At 47.7% G+C, this 26,590-nt stretch overlaps 1 protein-coding gene across 2 annotated transcripts in view; it reads right to left on the reverse strand.

Moving 5' to 3' along the window:
• The window catches only part of LOC126516588 (uncharacterized), an 82,243-nt gene that overhangs the window by 41,825 nt on the left and 13,828 nt on the right, over positions 1-26,590 (reverse strand). Inside the window, exons 2-5 of one of the 2 annotated variants that reach the window (XM_055064029.2) lie at positions 14,377-14,472; positions 11,369-12,209; positions 9,481-9,864; positions 188-302 (exon numbers count right to left, since the gene is read on the reverse strand). In XM_055064029.2, the coding sequence (XP_054920004.2) occupies positions 188-302; positions 9,481-9,864; positions 11,369-12,209; positions 14,377-14,454 (1,418 nt within the window). In that variant the 5' untranslated portion in view covers positions 14,455-14,472. Of the gene's footprint in view, positions 1-187; positions 303-9,480; positions 9,865-11,368; positions 12,210-14,376; positions 14,535-26,590 lie in introns of those variants that run through there. The other variant, XM_055064030.2, reaches the window with a different exon arrangement.

Here is a 26,590-nt window from a genome sequence, read left to right on the forward strand (position 1 = left end):
CTTATATTCCCGTCGTCCGAGCCATAAACGTGATTGTGTGCTCTGTCCTGCCGCCTTCTTCCTTCTCCGTTGTGCACACCAAGTAGTACTTTTTATTGTCTAAAGAATGCTTCATCAACCAGTCACCCGTAAACAAGCCGTCGTTACCGAGGGTTTCTTTTGTTTTACGCAACACGAGCAGACCCACCACTCCGCTGCGTCGACGCTCCTCCGACTGATCGAGCTCTCGTCATGACGCCGTGAGGCTGGGCTGGGAGCGGCGCTGGGCAGCCCAGTTGGCGGCTGCCCACCGAAATTGGTCCCTGCGAACCACAAACACATGGCAAAAAAAAAGAGAAAAAGTTAACCTTTTTGCTCAAACCAGTTATCACGACTTCGCCACATGCTGAATCCCAGATCCTAAATCCGAACGGGATGCTTAAGCGAGAGAAAGACTGGTTTAAAGCCTTATGTAATCATCTGACAAAAACACCTTGGCGTGTCAGCATCTCGGACAAAACAATGCTCTACTCTCCTCACAGATTCTTCAAACTGTAGGGGAAGCCTGCACGCGTGCCAAGTCACAGGTTGTACAGCGCAAAGATGCGCGGACCCAAAGGCACTTTTTCGTGCTAGACGCATTTTTCAGTTATTCGTGAACAGCCCGCAAATTTCTCCCACGGGTAGCGAAGTGAAACTAGCTCTGGATGCGCTAACCTAACATAAAAGTGTTAAAGCGAAAGCACTCTTCAGCTACTTTGTCCAGTCTGAATGGGCGTCAGCCGATTCCGCATAAAAACGGGAGAGGGTAACACGAACGCGAAGAAGAGTAAAGACAGGAGACAGAAAGCGCCGCTGCGGCAGAGAGCAAGGCATCTGATTGGTGGTCGCGCACGCACGTGACGTCACGCACTAGGGCAGGAAAAGATGAGACCGCCTTCTCATAGACCTTCCACCCTCGATCGAATGCGGCCGCTTGATACAAGGTCACTGCAAGGAATTCGCAGTCAGGAACTCGGGGATAGTGGGGACTGCTACGGAGTTTCAACTGAGGTGCTGTGATTACAGCAATATAGGAGAGAGTGCTGATAAGCATTGAGCCTTAACCTGAAAAATGACGAGGTAGCTGTAAATGCCTGGTACATCGGTCAATTTTTTTCTCAATGGTGCAAAAATGAGATACATAACTTCAGTTTATCATTTGTTTTCAGGTTCAAAGTGAACATGAGACAACTTCCAGAAAAGTTTATTGCGGAAGAGCATAGGACCATAAACTGCTGTTTCTTAAAGGCAAAGGTTTGAAGCAGATCCATGATAATGTCACTAACTGTGCGATTCAGGTCCTTCATATGCTACCGTTATTATGCTACTTCATATGCTACCGCTACCGCCGTGTCGTCGTTTTATTCGTTCTGTTGTCTTTGTCTTGGGTGCGCTGTTACAACCCTTACCATGAATCCCAACCAACTGGCCCAACTTGACGTTCTGATGCTACCGTTAAACGTTGGGTTGCCAATTTTAACATTAGCCATTTAGGTTTTCAAGATGAGAAACCTAGTGAAACAGCTGTTTCTGCCTGTGGCTCAAATGTGAAATGCCTCCATGACATGCTACATATCAGGAAATATCCCGTGAGAATTGGTGCCGTTATCCACGACGATTTGGAAATGAAGGTTGCAGCAAAGTGTATCCCGAAACTTTTAACTGAACGAAAGAGGAACCCTCTGGAGAGATCATTGGCTGCTCGGGAATATATTCAACAAAAGTCAGATTTCCTGAACAAACTGGTAACTGGTAACGAGACAGATGTACCGCTATGATCACGAGACAAAGGACCAGTGTAAGGAATTAAGGCACGGTGGCTCCTGCAGGCCAAAGAAGTTCCGTGTGCAAATGTAGCTGTGGAAGCGAACGGCAACAGTTCCTTTTGATAAGAAGGAGTTCTGTTGATGGAATGCCAATAGGGTGCAACCATTACAGCAGAACATTATTGCGCGTTATTGACTAAGATAAAACATGAAAGAAAGTTTTCCGATGGTGTCGTCCTGTTGCATGACAATACACCATCGCACACTACAGGTGAAACAATGGGAAAGCCGACCTCTTTAGGCTTTGAAGTGACACCCCGACCACCCTATTTGTGCCGACCTCGCATTCTGTCACTATCAACTTTTTCCGCTGTCTCAAAAAACGCTTAAGAGGAAGCTTTAGCTCGGAGCTCCTATCTAAATACATGTAAAAGGAGAATTCGTTTTTCTCGGCAACCACTGCACCGAATTTGACGAGGTTTGTTGGCTTTAAAAGAAAAACTTAAAATCTAGTGACTGTTGGTTTCGAATTTTTGATTTAGGTCCTTAATTTTTTATTAAAATTTGACAAATACCGCAAATTTTCAAAAAAAACTATCAAGTTTACAACTCTAACTCTAAAACAAAAAACGATACTACAATTCTTTGAATTGCATCTAATAGTACATCTAAAGCGGACAAAATTCATATGCTATACATGAATCTAAAAAAATTTAGTAATATGGAAATACAGCTTTTGCAGAACCTTTGTAAACAACGTAACAAATTCACGTAAGATATAAAATGACATGAAATTTGTCCGCTTTCAATGGTCAAATGGATGCCGTTTACAGAACCGCGATATCTGCTCTTGATGCAGAGTTATGAATTGGTAAACTTCATGCTTGTATTTTTTTCAAACTTTCGAATTTTTGAAAATCTTATCAAAATTCAGGACCTAAATAGAAATTCCGCGACCAACAGTCACTAGAATTTCACTTTCCCTCTCAAATGCAACAAATTTCATCAAAATCGGTCAAGGGGTTATCTCAAAAACGTTTTTGCGTTTTACATGTATTTGAATAGGCCGCGTCGGAGTTGGGCCCGAGCTAAAGCTTCCTCTTAAGGCTCACTCACACTAGGCCGACCCGACACGCATTTCGATCTGCCGACTGTCGGTGACAGCGCTTTTTCCTTCGTGTCGGCGCCTCTGTCGCACCGTACCGACGCCGACATGCTGCCGACGATCGGCGGAGAGCTCAGCGTCGGTACAGTGCGACAGAGGCGCCGACACGGAGGTAAAAAACCGCTGTCGCCGACAGTCGGCAGATCGAAATGCGCGTCGGGTCGGCCTAGTGTGAGTGAGCCTTTAGAGACAACTCGGGAGTGTTCTGAAGGCAAATTATGCTGAAAATGAGTTACCCGAGCAGACGGAATAACTTTTCTTAACGCGTTAGCATTAGGAGGGTCGACGTGGCAAAAAGTATGGGAAGTGTGGGAAGCCGGTCACGTGGCGCACGCACACAGACGTGCACACGCACGCGCTGCTCAAAATGCTGGTGCTGCGTTAGGCCGGATCGCTTGCATAGACGCGATAGTCACGCCGCATAGCCCAGCCGCCATGTACATAATTCCCGTATAACAAAAACGTTTCGCAAGAAAACCGCAATATCAACGAGCATTCAATTTTAATGAAAGGTGGGAACGTTAGTTGAACAAAAGGTTTGGCATGCTACTACAGTATGGGGTATATATGGGGTGATCATTTTTATCTTTTTCGGAATTTTTGATTGATTTCTAGGGTTAAATTTACACGCCAAAACCATGATTTGATTATGAGGCACGCCGTAGTGGGGGCGCGTTTTGCATTTGTCCCCCATCGAAACGCGGCCGTCGGGGCCGGGATTTGATCCCGCGACCTCGTGCTTAGCAGCGCAACACCATAGCCACTAAGCTTTCTGGAATTAAACATCGCGTGGGGCAGATAGCGCAATTCGTGTCCTTGAGCTGGACTATTCGAAGAGGCGGACACTTCCAGCACGATAAATCAAAACATTTCACAAAACACACTGTTCACTGATTGACTTAATTGTTTTACGGCACATATTACAATTGACGAAATGCAGCGCATGAGTTTGCAAGATGTATTCACTTGAAATGAATCTCCAGGATGACACCAGTTTCGATATATTCCCCAAAGTGTGGGACGAAATACATGGGCGTTCCAGTCCCTTTTGTGCATAAATACATAAAAGAAAGTTGTTAAAAATGTAAGTGGAACAACATGGCCTTTTTATGGGGAGTTCGTATATTTTCAAACAGCAGTGAATTAGCTGGGGTGATAAACTTGGGAAATTTGCAGGCGCAAGTTGGGATCGGCTAGCGCAATACACCTGTATTTGGAGAACGCTGGCAGAGTCGCCCGTCTTGCAGTGGGCAAAAAAAAAAAAAAAAACGGCTGGGGGTGATCTCCAAAGCGGTGTCATTCTGGAAATTCATTCCAAGTGAACGCGCCCTGCAAACTCACCCGCTACAATTTATAAATTGCAATATGTGCCTAAAAATAACCAAACAACAAGTTAACTAGCGTTTTTGTTAGCTGAATATGTGTAACTTTCTCGTGCAAGTAATACCCACCTCCCTTAATAATTCAGGCTCGACGAACGAAAGGTTTGACATGCTACTACAGGTTCAATATATAACCAGAGATCAAAGGACGAGATTACAAGAAAAGATAAAGAAACGCACATGCATCCACTCGCACAAAAACTCGGGAAGCGGCAGTAGTGAACACCATGAAAGCAACATGGTGGAAAAGGGAGCTTTATGGCGCCGACAAACGAATTGTTATCCATCTCTGGCCATTTGGCTGCACCACAGCAATGGGTAACATTTTGGTTATTGACGGTTGACAAAATGCCAAAATACGTGGCAAAGTAGATAAATTTAATGCTACTGACAATTCCAATAGCGTCAATATATTCGAAAATTAAGCACGTTACACTACACCCCTGTAAATGGTGCACCATCGCAGATATAGACACGTTGAGGCAAAGCCCCCACACGGCACACTTTTGGGAAAATGACTTCGCTTGAACTATACTCCATCTCAGTAGCTTTTTGACTCAGGCCGCTTGGGGGCCAAGCTGAGAAGCCCCGCTATCCATGGTCTGCGTACATTTTCCATGATTACGAGTGGAATTTCAAGACTAAACCATCCTTTGACGAAGAGAAACGTCGGAACGCCTTGCAAGAACAACAAGGCTTTGGCAGGAGGACCCCTCTCTGGGACACAGCAGCGACTTTCGTGAGCGGCCACGTCGGCGACCCAGCTAAGCCTCAGCTGGCATACGACAACCCGCTGCGCCGGCGGGTTTCCCACACCCTGGCTTGACTAGGGACTGGGCCCCTCTCCGCCAAGGGCCAACACCGGCAGAAGACACGGACCTCCTTGGAGTGGAGGGAGAGACAATCTCCCCTAAAGAATACGAGCATAAGGGTGGATGGCGGCACACCCCCGCTGAAAATCGATTACTCGTAGCAGCAACAAGTACTAGTAACAAGAATGCAGCAAACTATGGAAGGAATAGATTCTCGGGTTACGACGCTTGAGAACATGCAAAAAAATTGGACGCTCGATGGGAATAGGGCCGGTAAAAATCCACAAACCCTACGATAGGCCCACGGGGACCAACGAAACTAGGGCCGCCGAAGAACTAGTTCCCAGTCGTCATGGCCTCACGTAATCATTAAAAAAAATTGGCAGTGGAAGTGCAGGGGGTACCATTCAGAAACGGAGTAATCTTCAGCAGTTCATAAATAACAAGGAGGCGCCAGACATCATCGCTCTGCACGGAACGGGGGGACCAGCCAAACTGTCCGTATATAAAACTTATGGTACTGCAAGCAATAAAACCCCTGTCTCAACCCTAGGTAAAAGAAATTTAACTGCACTAACACACGATACAGGGGTTATAAACGTGGACCACGTCCTAATTAAGATAATCCCTAAACGACAACATCAGGAGAGTTTATTCGTGCTAAATGTTTACAGCAGCCCTAGAAGCAACAAGATGAGGTTTGGAGAGTTAGACAAAAACAAACTAGCCAATCATCAGGCATTGGTAACACTGGGGGACTAATGCACTACACCAATGCTGGGGGTACAAAAACGACACCGCGAAAGGCAGGAATCTATGGCTTCAGGCGCAAAGGGCCCACCTTACCCTAGTAACGGACGCACAAACACCCACCAGGATAGGCAATAGTGTCAGCATCGATACTACGCCGGATTTGACATTTATCAGAAACATGCATGATGCCCATTGGACAAACACCCAGGAAAATCTTGGAAGTGAGCATTATATCCTTGAAACAGCAATAAACGCCGCACCCCCGCGCACGAAAGGAAAATCCCTCATCATGGCAGAATGGAAGAAACTCTGCAAAAAACGGAATATACTACTGCACTTGATTGACCCTGAACATGGTAAAACTGCACAAAGGCACAACATCCAAAGCAAACCCACGCATATGCCGGCACAGGCACAGAATCACTGAAAGAGGTCCAATCAATATATACACAGGAAACCTAGCGCAAACTGCGTTACCGCAATATACTGGAGAGGAAAACCTCGAATTGGGCGTGCCTGTAAAGTATGCAGAAGTTAGCCGCTGCAGTACCTGCGCCCGAAATCCGCTCCGCGCCCCGATGGCATCAGCAACAAACTGCTGCGGAATCTCGATGATCCCTCTATATATCAAAAATGAAATTATGGGGTTTTACGTGCCACAACCACTTTCTGATTATGGGGCACGCCGTAGTGGAGGACTCGGGAAATTTCGACCACCTCGGGTTCTTTAACGTGCACCTAAATCTAAGTACACGGGTGTTTTCTCATTTCGCCCCCATCGAAATGGGGCCGCCGTGGCCGGGATTCGATCCCACGACCTGGTGCTCAGCAGCCCAACACCATAGCCACTTAGCAACCCCGGCGGGTCTCTATAAAGGAGATTACCCAATACGTGAACGACTGCTGCGAGAAGGGCGCTATCGCTCAACAATTGAAAACAGCGCATATAAATAATCATGATCCCAAAACAAGGAAAAATGCTCAAGTTAGAAAATCTATGGCCAATATCATTAACCTCGTGTGCGTTACACACATGCTATTGCTGTGCTTGGCCACCTAAGAGAAAGACTAGTGACGGATGATAAATGATACGGCAAAAAAACTTCACATCTTCAAAGTATTTTGAAGCAGCTATAAAAGGAAGCATTGCTTCATCTGACGAAAATTGGACAGGGTGACAACATATATGATGTGTAACAATACGTTCAAAATAAATGTGACAATGGATATGAGGACATTCTAGTAAAATGTACAACGGTTAGTTGCTCTCCACAATTAAGACAGGTTGGTGAGTCTCCTCCGATTAAAAGAAGCACGAGCGTTCCGCGTGCGTGTGTGCGTTCTATTCGTAATCTATTACGAGGGACGCCGACGCTCGCCGCAGGGACGGGCGCCCAAGCTGCGCTCTGAAACCGAGCTGCGCGAGTGCCTAACCGAATATAGTCCGGTTAGGACACTTAGTGAATCCGTACATATAACAGCTTGCTGTATTCTGTTTTCTAGGATATGATTGACGGTTAGGAGAATGCCGCGAGCTTTAGGTGTAAGAAGGCTGCTGTTCTTTTTCAATTTTCGGCAGCTTTCAAGGCTTGTATCGTGAGCTGCACATGATACTGCTGGGGTGGATTTTGACACATCAGAGAAAAATGAAATTGATCGATACATGTATTCCAAGAATAAAGTGTTGTGTGATCACTACACTTGGATTGTGCTTACTATTTATGGATTTGAAGGAAAATCAATTTACTGGGCGAAGATCCCATGGGAGCGATGCTATTGCCGTAACTTCCATCACGTCATTGAAGCTAATCTGAAGATTATTTGTCACGGCCTTCACAGCCAACGGGAATGGTTTCGAAATGGACGGGCGATTTTCAAGCAGTTGCATATAGAGAGGATCGCAAAGAAGTGATTTGCAGGGACGTTTACTTTGGGAGATGACATTCAGAGCAGATGTCACGGTTCGTCGCTCAGAACAATCTTTGCTGAGTAACTTCTGTTAATATTTTCCACGTCTTTTAGCCCTGCCTGCAGCGAAACCCTACAGCAAAACAAACTGAAGCAAACTTTTCCTAACAAATAAGTGTACTGTTAGGATTTCCGTCACAATATACCTCATTTCCTTTCTTTATTATCTGAAGAAATGTTACTTCTTAAATGTGAGTTACTAGATTTTTAATTAATTTTCTGTATAATGTAAGGAACTATTTCACGCGTACAACTTGCCGCAAAATATCGTAACAAAGAAAACTAATGGTGTACCATCTGCGTTGCAATACATGAGTAAAAAGTAGCACATGTCCTAAATAGAGAATAGACAAAGCGTCGCGAAGTCTGACGGGGCATCAAAATCGGCAATACCACTCAGCGATCGCAATTGTTTGTGGATGACCAACGTGAAGCTGCTGAACGAAGGAAAATTCTGCGAATCGACCCACATGCCTGCGGTTTGTCCTTCCACCAGGTTAGTCAGAAAGTTGTCAAATTCCCTTGCTAGATCGTGGCGCAATACGAAGCCAGGGTTCACGGGCTTTTTCACTACGAGCATGAGGCGAAAGTCTGCGCAGGTGAAAGCCAGCCTGGATACCGCCCCCTCTCATCTGTGCTGCTCGTCTCCTCCGCCGCTTTTGTCTAAATTGTCTCTAGCGTCTTGCTGCTCAGCCCCGGTTCCATTTCCGCCAGAGGCTGAATGCAAGTAGGACTCGTGTGCTGAGCTCCGAGTGCACGTCAAAGCGGGGCGACAGGATATTTGAGACTACTTTTTTTAGATGAAAGTATGGCATCTATAAACCTTAGAAATAGCAGTAAGCGTTATAGCGCTCTAAATGATTTAATATCTTTTCTACAACCAGTTTCGATTTAGTTTCCCAGGAGGGGACCGTGTCGTGACGCCACGACGCAAGAAGTGGTCACGTGGGAGAAGGGCATCGAGACATCTTGATACTCCCTCCGGCTCGCTCCACCTCCTATGCTGCTACATCGGGCCATTCGTGCCATAGAAGTTATTTAACACTCCAGACAACTCATTTCACGCAAAAAGTGAACAGCCTCAAATATGTCCGTGCTCATTTAAAAATAAATCCCAGTGAAGCAAAAAAAATCGCACCAGAGGGGCTTTCACCCCGGCGATTCTCATAACCCCCACGTTGCTAGGGAACGTAAAAAATCAATCAATCAATCGGTAAAACACAATCGATAGTGGTATCTAAGAAGCAAATGTTGCTGCGAATGGAGCGTCAGAGGGAATGGTCGTTCTTGCTGCCAGTCGCGAGAGAGATGCGCGTTCACGCGGTTTTCTTCCCTAATAACTGTAGTGCATGCGAAGAACGAACGCTATTCTTAACAGGAGAAACAGGACGCCCTTGAAAAGCACGTGAAAATTTAAACCACCTCTCCACTACGCAATACTGTCGAGTCACGGTTAAAACGCATCTCTAAGACGCGTCCAGGCCTCCCTGAGAAAGTGTCGTGCCTCTCGAACACTCATCGCGCGTGTCATCGCGCAATCACACCCGCATGCCCGCGCTCGGCAGCACAACGCCACAGGGGCGCGCACCAACGTGTCTCGAAGAGCCACGCACCTTCCTGCAACTCTGGCAGCAGCTGGGTGATGACCAGCGTCTCCCCGCGGTCCAGGGCCTGCAACCTGCGGTCCGCGCGCTGCCTCCTCTCGGCACTCGCTGCCTTGACAAGCGTCCCGAGCAAGGCGGCCGAGTCGGTCGTGCTGATGTCGCGCGAGGAGACGAACCTACGTGGGGCCCCGTGCGGGGTGGAGTGCCACACGCGCAGAGGCCCTCTGGAGGTTCTCGCCCCTGGCCTCATGAAGCTGGTGGTCGCAGAGTCGTCCGAAGAGAGATTTAAGGAGGGCGGAGTCTGGCCCCGCTCCAAGCCAAGCAGCGGATCCTCTACACTGGACGTCGGCGAAGGAGTGGCCAACAGCTTCCTGCGGACGCTACTCAGACGACCTGGGATTAGAGGACGAATACAATTTCTCACCCATCCCTATTTGAAAACACCCGAATTCCTCTGATAACACGGGAACGTAGGTCGTTTCATATGAGAACTATGATGGTAGAGAAACGTCAACATTGGGTGTGTAATAGGCATACGCTTTTTATCTTTGTCCTCTCTCCCTGTCTCTCTCTAGGGATCGGTTTATGCTCGAAGCCCGTCCAGTCATTCACATCACCATAACAAAAGTGCTTGACTGACTGTTGGAATCAGCCACTGCGGCCAGGAATGGAACTCGCGACGTAACGCTCAGCGGCAGAACGCCACGGTTCACTGAGCCACCGGTCAAGTCGCGCCAACCATTCAATTAGTGTCGATCGCCGCGAATTTTCGTTGAACACTCGACTGCATCCACTACGGAGATACGATTTATAAGGGAGATTACACCGCGGCCCTCCGTAGCAAACGTTCCCGTGTTTTTTGCCAACTTCGAAAGGCTGTTTGCCACATGCACGCCTACGTTTCGCAGCGAAGGAACTGATGTGCCCCCTGTCACAGGGAACACATGAATGCAGGGCGCGAGCAAATTTGCTCCTTCTAGAAAATGTGCAAATGTAGGCATTGTCTTCTCTCCGCTCTGTGTCCGAGCGCAGAGAAGGTGTCCGGGCTATCGTGCACCAAGTTTTAAAAAAATTGGAGCCTTCGATGCGGGTGAAATCAACTGCATGTCGTTAGCAGCAATTTTCAGAAGCGCATCTTACATATTTTGTGGTCTTTTTAATTGGTTTGTAACGATTAATTAACGAGCGTTTTACATATATCTACAGCAGTAGGGTCAACAATATGCCATCCATCTGCTAGCAGATGGCAACAATCAGTATAGAATTCTTCCGCTGCTCTTACTGTACTTTCGAGATTACTGATGATATTAGCCTGCTTGCCTTTCAGTACACATAACTTGGCTTGTGCTATGCCAAGTTTTCTTGTCACTGATTTTATGCTGGGTCCATTTCTTTTTTACTTCTTTCTCACGTTAAAATTTCGAATATCCCTTACTTTCTCCTTGTTGATCACTTTTGACAGTACTGTGGAATAGTGAGCTCTCTCAAACGAGACCATTCCCTATCGGATGGACTAACGTATGCATTGCCGAGCTACGCCTCTGAACGACGAGCGAGCGGAATTTAGCTACGATTGCGTCATGTGTGGCGCCATAACGGCGCCATCCGCGCACGCGGCACATGCGTGATTGAGTAATGGCTCTCCTCTAAACAACGATACCAAAGTAAGGTGCGTTGCAAAGATAAGCGACAATGCTATAACGTGTTTTCGTTACATCTGTTTCAGCAAACGAACCCCTTTGAGAATTTTTAAAGGTGTTTCCACCGTGGTCCGCGTTTTCCTTTTTCCCCCCAATAGAGCATGGGCCATCTGTTCAATGAACATCTATTCAATCAAAGTCGTTTCCCGTCAAAATGAAAAGGAAACAAAACATCACAAGGACACAGACAGCATCACCTGTTACGCTGCGGTCTGTCGGCGTTACGACGGACGAGCGGCGAAAGCTTCGCTTCCGGCTCGATTCGTCGCCGGAACTGAGGCGCCCGGAGCAAATGTCCTCGAGGAGACTGCGCTGCCTTTCGATCCTCTCCCTCCTCTTTCGGATGACGTCGGCTCTCGTGAGTGACGAGGAGGAGGCGCGCTCCGCGTCGCCGCCGCTCTCACGGTCGACGTCCTCCTCCCGGACGCTGCGAGGCCACGCGCCAGACGTGTCCCGCACCGTGGAAAGCTGCGCGACGCGCCCACTCGCACCAGCGTCGTCGTCGGTGCCCGAACTGATGTCGTCGACGCGGCCCTCCGACGTCGGCGGGCTACCGACGTACTTGTCGGCGTCGTCGCTGCAGACTGGCCTTTTACGCGAGCTTCGAGACACATGCGTGTCCTCATCGTCGGAGCTCGAGACGACCGAGCCGTCCGCCAGTCGAAACAAGACTCGCCTGTGAGGCTGAGCTTTGCGAGGCGGCTCGCGAGGCGCCTCACGAGGCGGCTCTGGGAGGCCCGCCTTGCTGGTTGACGCTTCGGCAGAAGCCGGGACGACCGTACTGCTCGCCGGCACGCGGAGCCCCCTTGGCGGCGGGGTGTTGGGGCTCAGCGAGCTGCCGCGCGTGCGGTACTCGAACGGCGCGTAGGTGAGCGCGAACTCCTCGACTTCGCGAAACTCCGCCGCCGTGGCGGCCAATTTATTCGCGATCCTTTCGTCCTCGGCGCGTCGCTGTTTCGCGGTCAGGTTGTAGTACCACATCCAGGGGGACGAGTCTTCATCTTCAGGCTTCGCGCGCTTTGGGGCGGCATTCTCATCCTGCGTAAAGATAAAAAAGATTGTTGCAGAAACAATCGAAGAGCATTTTAAAACCAAACGAATGACGGTAACGGCGGCACAAATTATCAACATTTTTTTTTCTTTGGTACACACGCCACGAGAGTGACCACGACGGTGTGACGACGGTAGAATGAAGATGGAAATGATGCGGTGCGACGATGACGCCATCGTCACACAGACGGCATGACGAAAAAGCAATCGCGACAGCGCGCCGACGATGGTGAGATGATGGAGGCTGTGGAAGCTGCGGCACTCCTTTGCCAACAGAAAGGACAAAGTTAGTCAATTCGGGTTTAATGGCGCAAAAGCGACTAAGGCCATGCTGCGCCAGTCACAGGCAGGGTGTAAAGGTATATGCAAGTTATACAAATTGCGCAAATGTTTCCGCCTCTGTGGTTCAGTACGTGGGCCTGTCACAATAATGTGGTTTACTGAAAGTGATTCATGAAATTTCTCGCAAGCTGGTGGGTTTTCTTTTCGAAGTAGAAAACTGTGTGCTAGATGTGTCTGCCCAATTCGAAGTCGACATAAGATCACCTCATGGAACCGTACTTGGTGACTGCACGATTTCCACTCGCCAAGCAGGGGTTTAGTCACATGTAATTGTTATTTATGCACGAGTTAAATTATTGTTGCCATTTTGATGCCAGGGTCTTACTAATCGCTCGGATCCTGTCTTTGTATGGAAGTGTTATGCGAGTTATGCCTTTGTGCGCTGCCATGGACGCGCATCTATCTGCTGCTTCATTCCCGGGTATACTAACATGGCTCGGGACCCAGTAGAATCACTGTTCTTCAGTATTTATTATTAAAGGGACATTAAAGGCAAATATTACATCAAGCTAAAGTGATAGATTAGCCCTCGAGAATATTTAAGGCGTCAAAATTATCGCGAACAAAGCCTTAATTATCCAGAAAGAGGTAAATGCAGGGCATGATTAGAATGCTGAATGCTGTTTTCGCAATTTTTCGTTCTACTTTCGACACCCACGTATACTTGTGCTTTAGAGCCGTCAGTGTGAAATTCCGTGTAATTTTTACATTTTTCTTGAATAGCTCAGAACTCTTGTATTATGTATTCTTGTGGGGTGTCTTTTCTTTAGATGCGTTAGTGTCCAGTCACATATATGTATGAAATTCCACCATGGGGGGCAATCTTTGTGGCCTTTAAGCAACCTCCAGGATCTCTTCAGGAACATCATAAGTCAAGAGTATTCCTCGTGTCGTAAGGGGCCGAATAACGTTATTTGTGTAGTGTAAGCTTGAGTTGCATTGTGTCACGATGTTGTACCATATGTGCTGCGGTGACTAAGGAATTCTAAGTGCGTAGGAAAAGTGAGTAACCCTCGGCACTGCTGTAAGAAAGGTTCATTACAGTCAACGTATAAACTTGGGGCAGGTGATGTTCTGTAAGCACCACTTGCCAGTCGCACAAGGTTATGTACTGGATCAAGTCGTCCAATGTAAGGGTGTCTGGCTGAGCCATAAGCTACGTAGCCGTAGTCCAGAAAGCTGAACGTAAGATCTACGTAAGATGCTACGTTCCGATCGAACGTAAGAGGCACGCTCGGTCAGAACCCAAGTGCTTATGGGATAACTCTTTCAGAATATTTAACGCTTTATTTGCCTTAATTTTTGTTGTCTTTCTATGGGCCACGAAGTTTAGTTTTTTGTCAAAGATTACTCCCGAGAATTTCCATTCTTGTTTTACCGGCAGCGCCACATCATTCAGTTTTAGAACCGGGTCTAAGTACAATCCGCGTTTTTGCGAGGATAGCACTGCAACAGTTTTTTTTTTTTTTTAGTAGAGAAGCGAAAGCCATTTTTCTCAGCCCATTGTATTGGCGTATTGTGATCTGGAGCTGCCACTGTGATTCGGAGCACTATCTATGCCTGTTGCATAGATAGCGCGGCAGTCTACGCAACATAGTGTGTAGGAATTGTAAGAACACAACTGAAACAGCTAGACCAAGGATTATATGGCCACCCGATCCAAAGCACATCAACATCCTATGGCGACGCCCATGAAAAAAAAAGTATAGTTTCCGTATGCCGGTAGATACCGCTCCGGATGCCCACGGTCCATAACACGGCTCAATTATTCCACTGAACTAAGCGGTCAGGTTCAGCACACGACAGCACTCACCCAGGGCCTTGAGAACCGCGGCAGGATGTCTGAAGTGTCGCTGTCGGCCGCCTCAGTCGAGTCGCTCCAATCGGACATGACTACCAAATGAAGAACCTGGATAGGAAAACAAACATTGACAGACTCGTTTACCAATTGTATATTGTAACGTAGAGTGGAGACTGGGTGTTAGAAAAGAGACGTTTCTCTTTAATTACGGGGCGGGCCAGAAGAGCGTGCAGCTTGCGCACTTCATCGTCTTTCATGGCGCCGACCTTTGCGCGCGCCGTTCTGCGGTGCGGAAGCCCCACATCTTTGTGTCAATTGCCCCCATGCGAAAAGCGACCGTCTCGGTCGCGTCACAAAGTTCTTTCAGCGACATAAGTGGAGCTCCTCAGGTGCATCTCGGCGTTCACGTACGCGCCTAGTATGGTTTCATACGCACTACATGAACAACTTCAGCGCGAGGACGACGACGGAGCGAACCGGGGTCAGAACTGCAGGGGACGACTTCGTAGGTCACGTCACTGAGGCGGCGCGTAACCTTGTAGGGACCAAAATACAGGCGGATCAACTTTTCCGAGTCCACGGCGACGGACGGGCGTCCAGACCCACACGCAGGCGCCGGTATTGTAATGGACGTCGCGTCGACCCTGGTTGTATCGAAGGGTGTCTGTATGCTGTTGACTCCGGATACGATGCCGAGCAAGCTGGCATGCCTCTTCGGCTCTTTGTACAAACTCTTCCGCGTGTTCGCTTGTCGGGCTATTATCAGCCAGAGGTAGCATGGCGTCAAGTGTTGACGTGACATAGCGCCCGTATAAAAGTTCGAACGGCGTAAACTGTGTAGTCTCCTGTACAGCAGTGTTATTATTAATTAGTGTTTTATGGCGCGAGGGCTACAACGGCCAAAGAGCGCCAGCAACGATGTTTAGTAGTGCGGTACAATGTCATAAACATGTCAGTGGGTATAATGGGTCGCAATGCCTGTGACGTACTGCGGTGGCTGTAAAGGCCTAGGAATTAAAAACATAAGGCTTGCATTTTCATTTCATTTCATTTTTATTTCCTTAAAGACCCCCTGCAGGGGGTTTTACATAAGGGGTGGGTTTAACGTGAAAAAGTAAAACATTTTTTTTCATGATGACAGGTGGGATGTAACTTTTTCTATGAAGGTTGATGGACAGGTGATGGCTACAATTTCATGGGGAAGGTCGTTCCAGTCGCTTGCTGTTCGGAGGAAGAATGACTGGGAAAATGTAGTCGTACGGGCACGTTGGCGTGAGACTTTCAGCGGATGACCAATTCGGCGAGACGTGCGTGATGGCGGTGCGCAGATGTATGGCTGCTGTCTGAGCTGGGAATAATAAAATTTGTGAAATAGGCACAGGCTAGAAATACGGCGACGGAGGGAAAGACTGCATAATTGGGAATGTAGCTTGAGAGATGAAACACTGATATAGGGTGAGTATGAGCGGTGAATGAAACGGGCGGCTCTGTTTTGCACAGCTTCTAATGAGTCGATGAGGTAAGCTTGCTGTGGATTCCAGATGGCGGATGCATACTCAAGTTTTGGCCTGATTAATGATTTATAAGCAAGTAGCTTTACATTTTGAGGGGCGTCGTGAAGATGACGTTTAAGAAAGCCTAGTTTTTTATTCGCAGATGATATTAGCTTTGTTACGTGCTCGCGCCATGATAAGTCATTGCTGATATTGATACCGAGGTAAGTATAGGACGAAACGAGTTCGACAGGGGAATCGGAAATCTTGTATGTAAATAAATGCGGGTTGTGACGACGATGAAAAGACATGAGTTTGCACTTATTGGGATTAAGCGTCATCAACCAGTGATTGCACCATGATTGAATGCGGTTAAGATTGTCCAGAAGGGATTCTTGATCAGCGGTATTAGTAATTGGGGCATAAATAACGCAATCGTCGGCGAACAGACGGACATGACATGATAAATTTTGTGGTAGATCATTAATATAAATTAAGAATAGGAGGGGGCCAAGGACAGTTCCCTGAGGAACGCCCGATGTTACTGGTAGACGGTTAGAGGAGTAGTTGTTAATAGTAACGGACTGTGAACGATGTGTGAGGAATTCTTTTAACCATGCAATAATTTCTCGATGCACGTTTAGTGTGGAAAGTTTTAAGAGTAGACGTTGATGAGGTACCTTATCGAATGCTTTGGCGAAGTCTAAAAAGATGGCGTCAGTTTGTACGTTAGCATCAAGGTTGGAATGAACGTCGTGAAGAAAGATGGCAAGCTGTGTCTCACATGATAAGCCTTTTCTAAATCCATGTTGGGATGGAGTGAAAAAATTTATAGAGTCTAGATGCTGCATTATCTGGGAGTAGATGACGTGTTCCATTAGTTTACAAGGGATGCTAGTTAGGGAAATGGGGCGATAGTTGAGTGGAGAGTCTCTGTTACCTGATTTGAAAACAGGAACGACCTTCCCCATCTTCCAGTCTTCTGGGATGATACCTGTGGCGAGTGACTGAGAAAACAATAAGCATAAAAACTTGGATGAAATGTCCTTGGTGTTTCGGAGAAACTTAGTGTTAATTTCGTCCGTTCCGGCTGACGATGAAATTTTCAATTTGTCGATTGCGCACGAGATGCCATTTGGATGAAAAATTATGGCTGGCATTGCTAGTTCAGTAATGGAGGGTGGTGAAAGGAATGTATCTTCAGGTTCTTTCGTGAATACTGATGAAAAGGCAGTATTAAATATATTGGCACACTGAGCATCACTAACAGAGTCGCCGTTATCATTAGTAAGGGTGATGTCGTGCGACTGCTGGGGATTTATTACGTTCCAAAATTTTCTCGGGTTAGTTGTTATCATTTTAGGTAAGTCGTTATGAAGAAAGAAACGTTTCGCGCTTTTCACTGCTGCCAAGTACGCATCTTCAGCGCTGTAGTATTTTTCCCATGCAGAAGAGCTGGGTCTAAGTTTAGCTGCACGGTACAGCCGCTGTTTTTTATTTTTTAGTCTTTTGAGCATTTTATTGAACCAAGGATTTTGGGAATCAGAGTTGATAGTGCACTTTGGAATGTATCTGCTCGTTAGATCGCCAATTTTGTGCTTGAAGATTGACCAGTTTTCGTCGACTGTATGCTGATGGAAGTGGAGTTCAAAAGTGGGTAAGAGGGAGTTTAATTCATTATTTATTGCTACGTAGTCGGCCTTATCGTAAAGCTTTATTGTTTTTTGGACACTTTCCTTTGAACGGGAGTAATGTTAAATGAGGCGTGAATAACTTTATGGTCACTGATTTCCCTTAGGTAAGTAATAGAAGCTAAGGTCTCAGGAATTGTTCTTGGGAGAATTTAAGATGATTATGTCGGATTTCGGGTAGCGTAGGGAAGAAGAGTTTAAAAGCGGTAAGATATATTCTTCAAAAAATTCACATCATTAAGGTAACTTAACAACCGGTCGAGGGGGAACATCGGCTCAGCCGATAGGAAAAATGCAGGATGCATAGGTAAGTTGGTGCGGTAAAGTTCAGGAAAGTATTTTTTTCGCGTGGCTTCCATGCCAGGGCATTGTATAAGAACATGGATGACTGAGTTGATTTCCACATCTAATGCAGACCGGTGGTTCAGTACCGGCTAGCAAGTATGAGTGTGTTGCATGTGTGTGTCCTATCCTCAGTCTCGACATGATTACTTCCTCCTGTCTATGCCGGTGTACAGGTGTTTGGGTAATGTAGGGTTAGATGATGTGAAGTTTGTTGTTATTTTCTGTGTCCCAAGCTTCTTGCCATGCGTCACGCAGTATTCCTCGAACGACCGGTTTCATATCTGTATATGGAACATAACTTACATCTATTTGAAGCCTTAGACCTGCTAAGGCCGCATTTGCGTCTGCCGCTTCATTACCAGGTATACTAGTATGGCCAGGTACCCAGCAGATTATAATATGTAGCCCTCTCTTGTAGGCTAAAGTTAAGCTGCTGATGAGAGTGTTTATCACCGGATTCTTTCTTTGTTTTCCAAGGTGTATTGACCGGACCACACTTAAGGCATCTGTATATATTATCGATTGATTGATCTGTTTTGTTGTTATTTCTTTAACTGCGAGGAGTATAGCGTGTGCTTCAGCAGTGAAGATACTTGTGTATTTGTTTAATCTTAAATGGGCTACAAAATCTGGACCGATTGCAGCACATGATGTTTCAGCAGTTTTTGAAGCATCAGTGTAAAATTCTGGACACTTGTACTTACTCTGTAGTGATAAGAAGTGTTTTATAGCTTCTTGGGGTGTATGCTTTTTGTTTGTTTCTGTGAACGAGAAGTCACAATGTATGGTGACTGATTCCCATGGTGCTACTAACTCGTTAGTGTTATGTAGGTGAACGTCCGACAGCAATATGTTGTTTTCTTGACATAGCGACAGTGCTTTCAATGGAAATGGCTTTGCTAATGATGGCCGCTTTGCAAAGAGGGTTTGCGTTTCTGTGCTCTTCAACATTTTGTAACACGGGTGTTCTCGGTTGGAACTAATCTTAAGTGCGTACATAAAACTACAATACTTACGTTGTCGGTCTAGGTTCCACTGATTAGCTTCTACGTGCAAACTTGGAACAGGGCTAGTACGGAATGCACCTAGGGCTAGTCGCATGCCAAGGTGATGTAGAGGATCCAGGATTTTTAAAACAGAACGTGAAGCTGATTGGTAAACAATGTTCCCGTAATCGATACGTGTTCTAATCAAACTGTTATACAGCGAGAGCAAGCATTTCTTGTCAGTTCCCCACGACTGGTGCGAAGGAATTTTGAGGATATTCATAGTTTTTAAGCATTTCATTTTTATGTTTTTTATATGTTGCACAAACGAGAGCTTATCATTCAATATAACGCCAAGAAATTTCTGCTCCTTTTTCACACTAAGCACATACCCGTTCATCGTAATACTCGGTTCAGGATGTATGCCTCTTTTCCGAGAAAATAACACGCATGTCGTCTTTTCTTCATTAAAGCGAAAGCCATTCTTGTGAGCCCATTTTGAAAGCCTGTTCACTCCCAGCTGAATCTGCCTCTCGCATATGGACAGATTGCATGATTTAAAGCTTATCTGTATATCATCTACATAGACTGAGTAGGATATAAATTGTGGGAGTGTTTTGTAGTGTGTTCATTTTAACTAAGAATAGTGTGCAGCTGAGTACTCCTTGTGGTACACCGTTTTCTTGCACAAAGACTCTCGACACTGCAGTTCCCACCCTTACTCTGTACTTTCGTTCGGACAGATAGCTTTTTATCATGTTAAACATGTTGCCTGACACGCCATACGACGCGAGGTCTTGCAATATGCCATACCTCCAGGTAGTGTCATAAGCTTTTTCGAGATCAAAAAATACTGATAGACAGTATTGCTTATGAACAAATGCGTCTCGTATATAACTCTCAAGTAGAACTAGGCTATCTGTTGTGCACCTTCCTGGTCTAAAACCGGCTTGGTGGGGATCCAGAATTCAGAAGTACATTAATCGGCGGTTTGTCATTTTTTCAAATACTTTACATACACAGCTTGTTAGAGCGATAGGCCTGTAGCTCTGTACACAAGAGGGGTCTTTTCCATGCTTTAATATTGGTACTACTATAGCTTCCTTCCAACAGGACGGCAATCGACCCCTGCAGAAAATTTTATTGAACAGGTATAAGAGGTATTCAAGTGTTTCCTCGGGTAGGTGCTTGACCATCTCGTAATTAATACTGTCTAATCCTGGCGCAGAGTTTTTGCAGTTGCGCAAAGCTATTTTTAATTCTTGCATCGTGAATGGGCAATTGTACCCATCGCTATGGGATTTTCGGAAGGAGAAGGGTATTGACTCAGCTAATTTTTTTATATGTGAGGAATGCTTTTGTGTAATTCGCGCAACTCGATATGTGCTCAAAGTGTTCTCCTAAAGAATCTGCTTGCCCTTCTAATGTAGTAGCACTGTCATTTACCACGGGCAAGGGTAGTGTGGTATTCCCCTTCAGCCTTCGAACCCTACTGTACACTTTCTGGCTATCTTTGTATGAGTTTATTGAGCCGTTATAATTTCTCCAACTAGCTCTCTTGGCTTCCCAACGAATACGTCTTCCATTTGCTTTTGCACGTTTGAAATTTATAAGGTTTTCTTCTGTTGGATATTTTGAAAACGTACGCCATGCTTTGTTCTTTTCGTGCTTGCTTGCACTCTTCATTCCACCAGGGCTTAGGGTTCACTATGTTACCAGAGGTTTGTGGTATAGTTTGTTTCGCGGCATGAATAATGTGTTCAGTTATATAGGTGGTCATTTCTTCAATGTCAAGCTGCCTTATGGATTCAAGGGATATACATGCGAGTTTTTTTGAATTCTGCCCAGTTTGCAGCATCTATAGCTTCCATTTTTTTGGATTCACAGGTGGGTCATACGTCTGTATCGCCTCTAAGAGAACTGGAAAATGGTCGCTTCTAAAGGAGTCTGTGAGAGCTCTCCATTCAAACAATGGCAGAAGTGTTGCAGAACCAACCGCCAGATCTATTGAGGAGTAGGTGTTATGTGCAGTGCTATAATAAGTCGGGAACTTTTTGTTAAACAGGGTTGCTGCAGAGGATAGAAGGAATTTTTCAATTACGCGGCCTCTTGCACCACAGCGCGAGTCCCCCCAGAGTCCACTATGAGCATTAAAATCACCAACCACAATACACGGCTCAGGAAGCTGGTCTATTAGTTTTTCAAACTCATTAATGTCGATCCGTTTGTCTGGTGGAATGTACAAAGATGTACAGCAGTGTTATACGCGAAAGTCACATAGGGTAAAATCTCGTCCCACGTCTTGTGCTCTACGTGGACATACATGGAGAGCATATCAGCCAGTGTCCTGTTCAGACGTTCAGTTAATCCATCGGTTTGAGGGTGATACGCAGTGCTCTTGCGGTGAGAGCAATGAGTCAGCTGGAGAACGTCCTGCATAAGTTCCCCTGTAAATGCTGTACCGCGGTCGGTGATGACAACAGACGGTGCACCATGTCGTAGGACGATGTGGCGTACAAAGAACTTCATACGAATTTGCTTGAGGGATAGCTTCGGCTTCGGCGTACCGGGTTAAGTAGTCGGTAGCGACGACTATCCATCTGTTGCGCGAAGAGGTCAGTGGGAATGACCCAAGTAGATCCATTCCTATTTGTTGGAACGGTGCTTGAGGAGGGTCTACAGGATGGAGAAAGCCGGCCGGTTTGACTGGTGGTTTCTTGCGTCGCTGACAATCGCGGCAGGTCTTCACGTACCGTTGTACAGAGGAATAAAGCCGGGGCCAGTAATACTTCTGTCGTATCCTTGCTAATGTATTAGCGAATCCCAGGTGTCCCACGCATGGCTCATGGCACGCTTGCAAAATGTCTTGGCGCAGCGCCGACGGCACGACAAGGGGGTGCGTATTGGGACCGCTTCCGCAGTTTTTCCTGTAAAGGACGTTGTTGTGGAAGTAGTATGATAAGCCGCGCACGAGCGAGCGGGGTAAAACACCTTCAACTCCTTGAAAGTGCCCGATCAGCGGCAGCAGCTCAGGGTCAGCGCGCTGGTGCTCAGCCATTTTTATGGCGTCGATAACGCCGACAAATGGCAAGTCATGGTCAGGGTCCGATGACGTCGTACGGAGTTGTGCGCATGACAGACAGTCAGCGTCACTGAGCTTCCTTCCAGATGGGCAGACAACTGTAATGGCGTACTCTTGTAGGCGCAGGCTCCAACGTGCTAGTCTGCCTGAAGGATCCTTCAGGTTGGCAAGCCAGCACAGCGCGTGGTGGTCACTGACTGCCTTAAAGGGTCTACCGTACAAGTAGTGTCGGAATTTACTAATTGCCCACCCAACCGCTAAGCATTCTTTTTCAGTGTTTGAGTAGTTTTTCTCAGCCTTGCTGAGACTGCGGCTTGCATAAGCAATGGTGCGTTCCGCACCAGCTTGCCACTGCACAAGAACTGCGCCGAGACCAGTATTGCTGGCGTCAGTATGAATTTCAGTGTCCACGTCTTCGTCAAAATGAGCAATATTGGGGCCTCTTGCAAACGCTTGCGCAATTCATTGGACTGCTGCTGCTCGTCCGCCCAAATGAAAGGCACATCGTCGCGTGTAAGCCGTGTCAGAGGCTCAGCAATTTTCGAGAATCCCTCGACGAGCACGTTAGCACCGCGACGACGGTCGTCCAAACCGAACTGAACGTGAAAAGGATGGAAGCGACAATGGCACACCTAGTAGAGGCAAAGAATTCCATCACGGCCAGGTGGAAAACGCAAGACTAAATCGCAGACTGCGGAAGAAAGTAGCGGCACTAAACCGGGAAATCGAAGCGCACTCGATCGAGCTTTCCAAGCAACAGAGGGACGAGGTGTGCGCGTCGGTAGACGGACAAATGAGAGCCGGAGGCAATTGGAACCTTCTGAAGAAACTGTTAGACGACAGGCAATCCAAAGGCAATCAGATTGGCAATCGATAGGATTTTACACAAGCAAAAGGAGCAGGGCAAAACGGAAAGCGAGCTCCTAAATGATCTGGCGGAGACGTATCTGCCACTGGGCCCGTCAGGCGACGGCGACTATCTACAATACGCCGGCGCAGAAGTCGAACTCGACGCGCCCTTCACGGAATCTGAAATTTGGTATGTCCCACAAGGCCTCAACGAACGCTCCGCGACGGGCCCGGACGAGGTCTCGAACAAACTGTTGGGAATCCTAGACGGAAAGTCGGTCGAGAAGCTCACCGAAGAAATCAACAGAGCGGGGAAAATGGGACGAGTACCAGAGGTCTGGAAAGAGGCCTCGGTCATACTAATACTGAAACCCGGTAAACTACTTGCGGTGGAGAACATGCGGCCCATATCGCTCACCTCGTGCGTGGGCAAGACGGCGGAACATGCCATACATAACAGAGTATCGCGGTACATAGAGAGAGGGCCTGTTCCCACATGACATGGTGGGTTTCAGACCGGGCCTCTCCACACAGGACGTAATGTTACTATTCAAGAAGCATTTAATCGACGGCATGACCAGAGACACCAGGGGCATATACTGGCCCTGGACCTAACGAAAGCGTTTGACACGGTCAAACACAGATTTCTAATGGAAATGACATCGATGATGGGGCTCGGCCGGAAATTGCACTCTACATAGGCTCCTTCCTCAGAGACAGGAAGGCCACGATCAAAATAGGACAGGCCACGTCCGATTGGTACACGCTGGGCTAGAGGGGCACCCCACAAGGGGCGGTGCTCTCCCCGCTATTATTCAATCTAGCAATGAAAGGGCTCTCGGACCGGCTGACGAGAGTGACCAACGTCAATCACGCCCTGTACGCAGACGACATAACGGTGTGGTGCCCGGGAGGGTCCGACGCAGAAGTCGAGCGGGCTCTTCAAGAGGCGCTAGACACAACGGAAGCGTACCTGACGGAAACGGGACTCCGTCTGTCACCCAGCAAATCGGAACTGTTGCTGTACAGGCCCTCGAAACAAGGCATGAGGAATTTGACGCCGATTGATCAAAAATACCGATCAAATTACGCACGAGTGCCGGCCAGCCGATTTCCAGAGGGGACACTAAGAATCCTGGGGCTGCTAATTGAGGCTAAAAGCGGTAACACGCAAACTCATGAAACTCACGTCCAAAACGGAGAACATGCTCCGCTTGATCCTCAGGGTGACCAACCGCTGGGGAGGGCTCAGCAAGAGCAGTCTCAGACTTTACCACGCCTTCCTCATGAGTTACGTAAATTACGTAGCATCGGCGCTAAAATGGACGAAGAGAGACGCGCGCCCAAGATAGAGACACTGATGCGCAAGAGCATCCAAAGGGTACTAGGTCTTCCGATCACTACAAGCACGGAGCGGCTCGATCGGTTAGGGGTCCACAATTCGCTAGCAGAATTCATCGAAGCACAGACCACGGCATAGGTCGTGCGGCTGTCGACCACCAGGGCCGGCAGACGCATCCTAGAAGAAGCAGGCATAAATGCAGATGCAGAGTACAACGCACGCAAGGTCGCGCTCAGCGCGGCGGTCAGGGGCACTTTCAAGGTTGAACCGCTTCCGAGAAACGTCCACTAGCAGTTCGACGAAGGGCGCCGTGAGGCGAGGGCCCGAGTACTGCTGAAATCGACCACCAAGTGCCCGGGACTGGCGGCATTTGTAGACGCGGCCCAATACGGGCGCAGCGACCGGTACGCGGCCGTCTCGATACGCTGGGATGGGACGATCATTAACGCGGCATCGGTCAAGGGGGTAGTGGCCGAGAAGGTGGCAATAGCCATGGCAATGAGGGACCCCGAACGTCCTTACGTGTACACATATTCGTGATCGGCGGCCAGAGCATTCGCCTAGAGCTCGATATCGCGGGAAGCGACGGCCGTCCTCTGCAACGAGGGAGCCGCGGGTTATCATATCGTCAAATGGTTTCCGGCCCACATGGGGGCCGACGTGCACCCCGACTTTCCCCATCGCCAACGAACTGGCACACGGCCGTGCGCGAGGACTCACGCATCGTGGCGAGCGAAGTGGCGGGAAAGGAGTGGAGCACCGAAACCCGCTGCTCACCTTCAACGAAATAACGCACTATCAGCTGTCGAGGTGGACCTTCCCGCTCCCCCACACTAAACTCACTAGACCACAGTCATCGATATTCAGAATATTCCAGACAGGGTCGTTCCCCTCGAGAGGCAGGCTGAGCTTTTATTCACCAGAGGTAGAGCCGCAATGTCCGGATTGTGGCGAATCGTACTGCTCGCTAGCGCACATGCTCTGGCAATGCTCCGCGTTAAGCGGCACCGTGTTCGGTAAAGAAGAAGACTGGGTGGACGCCCTGCTAAGCGACGACCACCAGACCCAGCTCCGGGCCGTACAGAGGGCTCACGAAAGGGCGGAGGATCACGGGCTCCCCGTCCCAACGTGGTTGCGGCCCGCGACCCCTGCCGACCACTAAACCAAGAGTGGGTAGGGAGGGGTTCCTCAGGACTCAAAGTTATTTCCTCCTCTGCACCCATCCCACATAATGTAATCGGCCAATGGAATGACAAGAACACGCGCCTGCCGTCTAGAATAAAAGTATAAATACCAAACGTTTTCCCAGAATTCTATTTCGCCATGGCTCCCCGACTCACAGCAGAAGAGCGACGTGCAATTGATATTTTGGGGCACGCGATTTCTCAAAGAGCGATATGCGCAGCTACGCGGCGCCCTATGCGCACAGTTAACAGGGTCCTTCAGGCCGCTTATAATGAAGGACGAATTAGTGATGCCTCCCGTACCAGCCGACAGCGGGTGACATCAGAAGATGAGTTAATCGCGGCAGCAGCTGCGGCTGATCCCTTCCTCAGGGCCAGGGAAATTAGGGATGAAGTTGGACTGGATAATCAGACTGACGACAATCAAGAGAAGGCTTCACGAAGCCGGTATACAGAGCAGAATATCTGCGCAAGAACTATGCTGGAGAAGACATCGCAATGAGCGTCTTGAATTTGCATCTGCGGTGGAGTCTTGCTGCACGAACAACTGGCGCGCGGCCGTGTTCATGAATGAGGCCTCATTCTGCACACGTTGGGACCAGCTGAGAAGCGTGTGGCGTCCGCGCAACTGCCGGTATATGTCATATTCCTACCGTTGTCATTGACTGAACGCTGTGTAGTTCCCTACTTCTGTCAGGAACAGCACTGCCTGTAAATGAAAACGTCTTTTGTGTAATCTCTCATCCTTGTAAGCAGTTATAACGTGAAAAAGATTTTACTTCAACACTGCAACTAATACTTCCTTGTCTTACTGCATGGTCTCGGAAGTCGCCTTACTACTCGAAGTTTTGATTAGCATGAACCACTTCCCTTTCTTTTTTTTTTCTACATAGTCCATGCATAATTTACCAAAATTTCGCTTCTATCTGTAAAATACGTGTACTTAATAGCTATCAGTTTAATGCATATGTCCCTGACATCTTCTGCAGGTACGAGGAGCGCTATGTCTGAGGTACTCGTTCAAGCGGGAGCTCCACTGTCCAAGTGTGGGGTGCGGTCAGCCACACAGGTTTACGTCGATTTCTAGGGAGAATGACCTAAAACGCACGTGGACGTTTTGGAGACTGCTCATTCCGCAGTTCCTTGATGGCCCCTTCCCGGATGGACTCTGCTGGCTTCAAGGTTGAATTAGCCTGCGAGAAGTCCTGATTTAAATGTCACAGAAAATGTATGAGAAATAATGAAATTAAACAT

Source organism: Dermacentor andersoni, unplaced genomic scaffold (assembly GCF_023375885.2).
Source record: "Dermacentor andersoni unplaced genomic scaffold, qqDerAnde1_hic_scaffold ctg00000042.1, whole genome shotgun sequence".
Taxonomy (NCBI): domain Eukaryota; kingdom Metazoa; phylum Arthropoda; class Arachnida; order Ixodida; family Ixodidae; genus Dermacentor; species Dermacentor andersoni.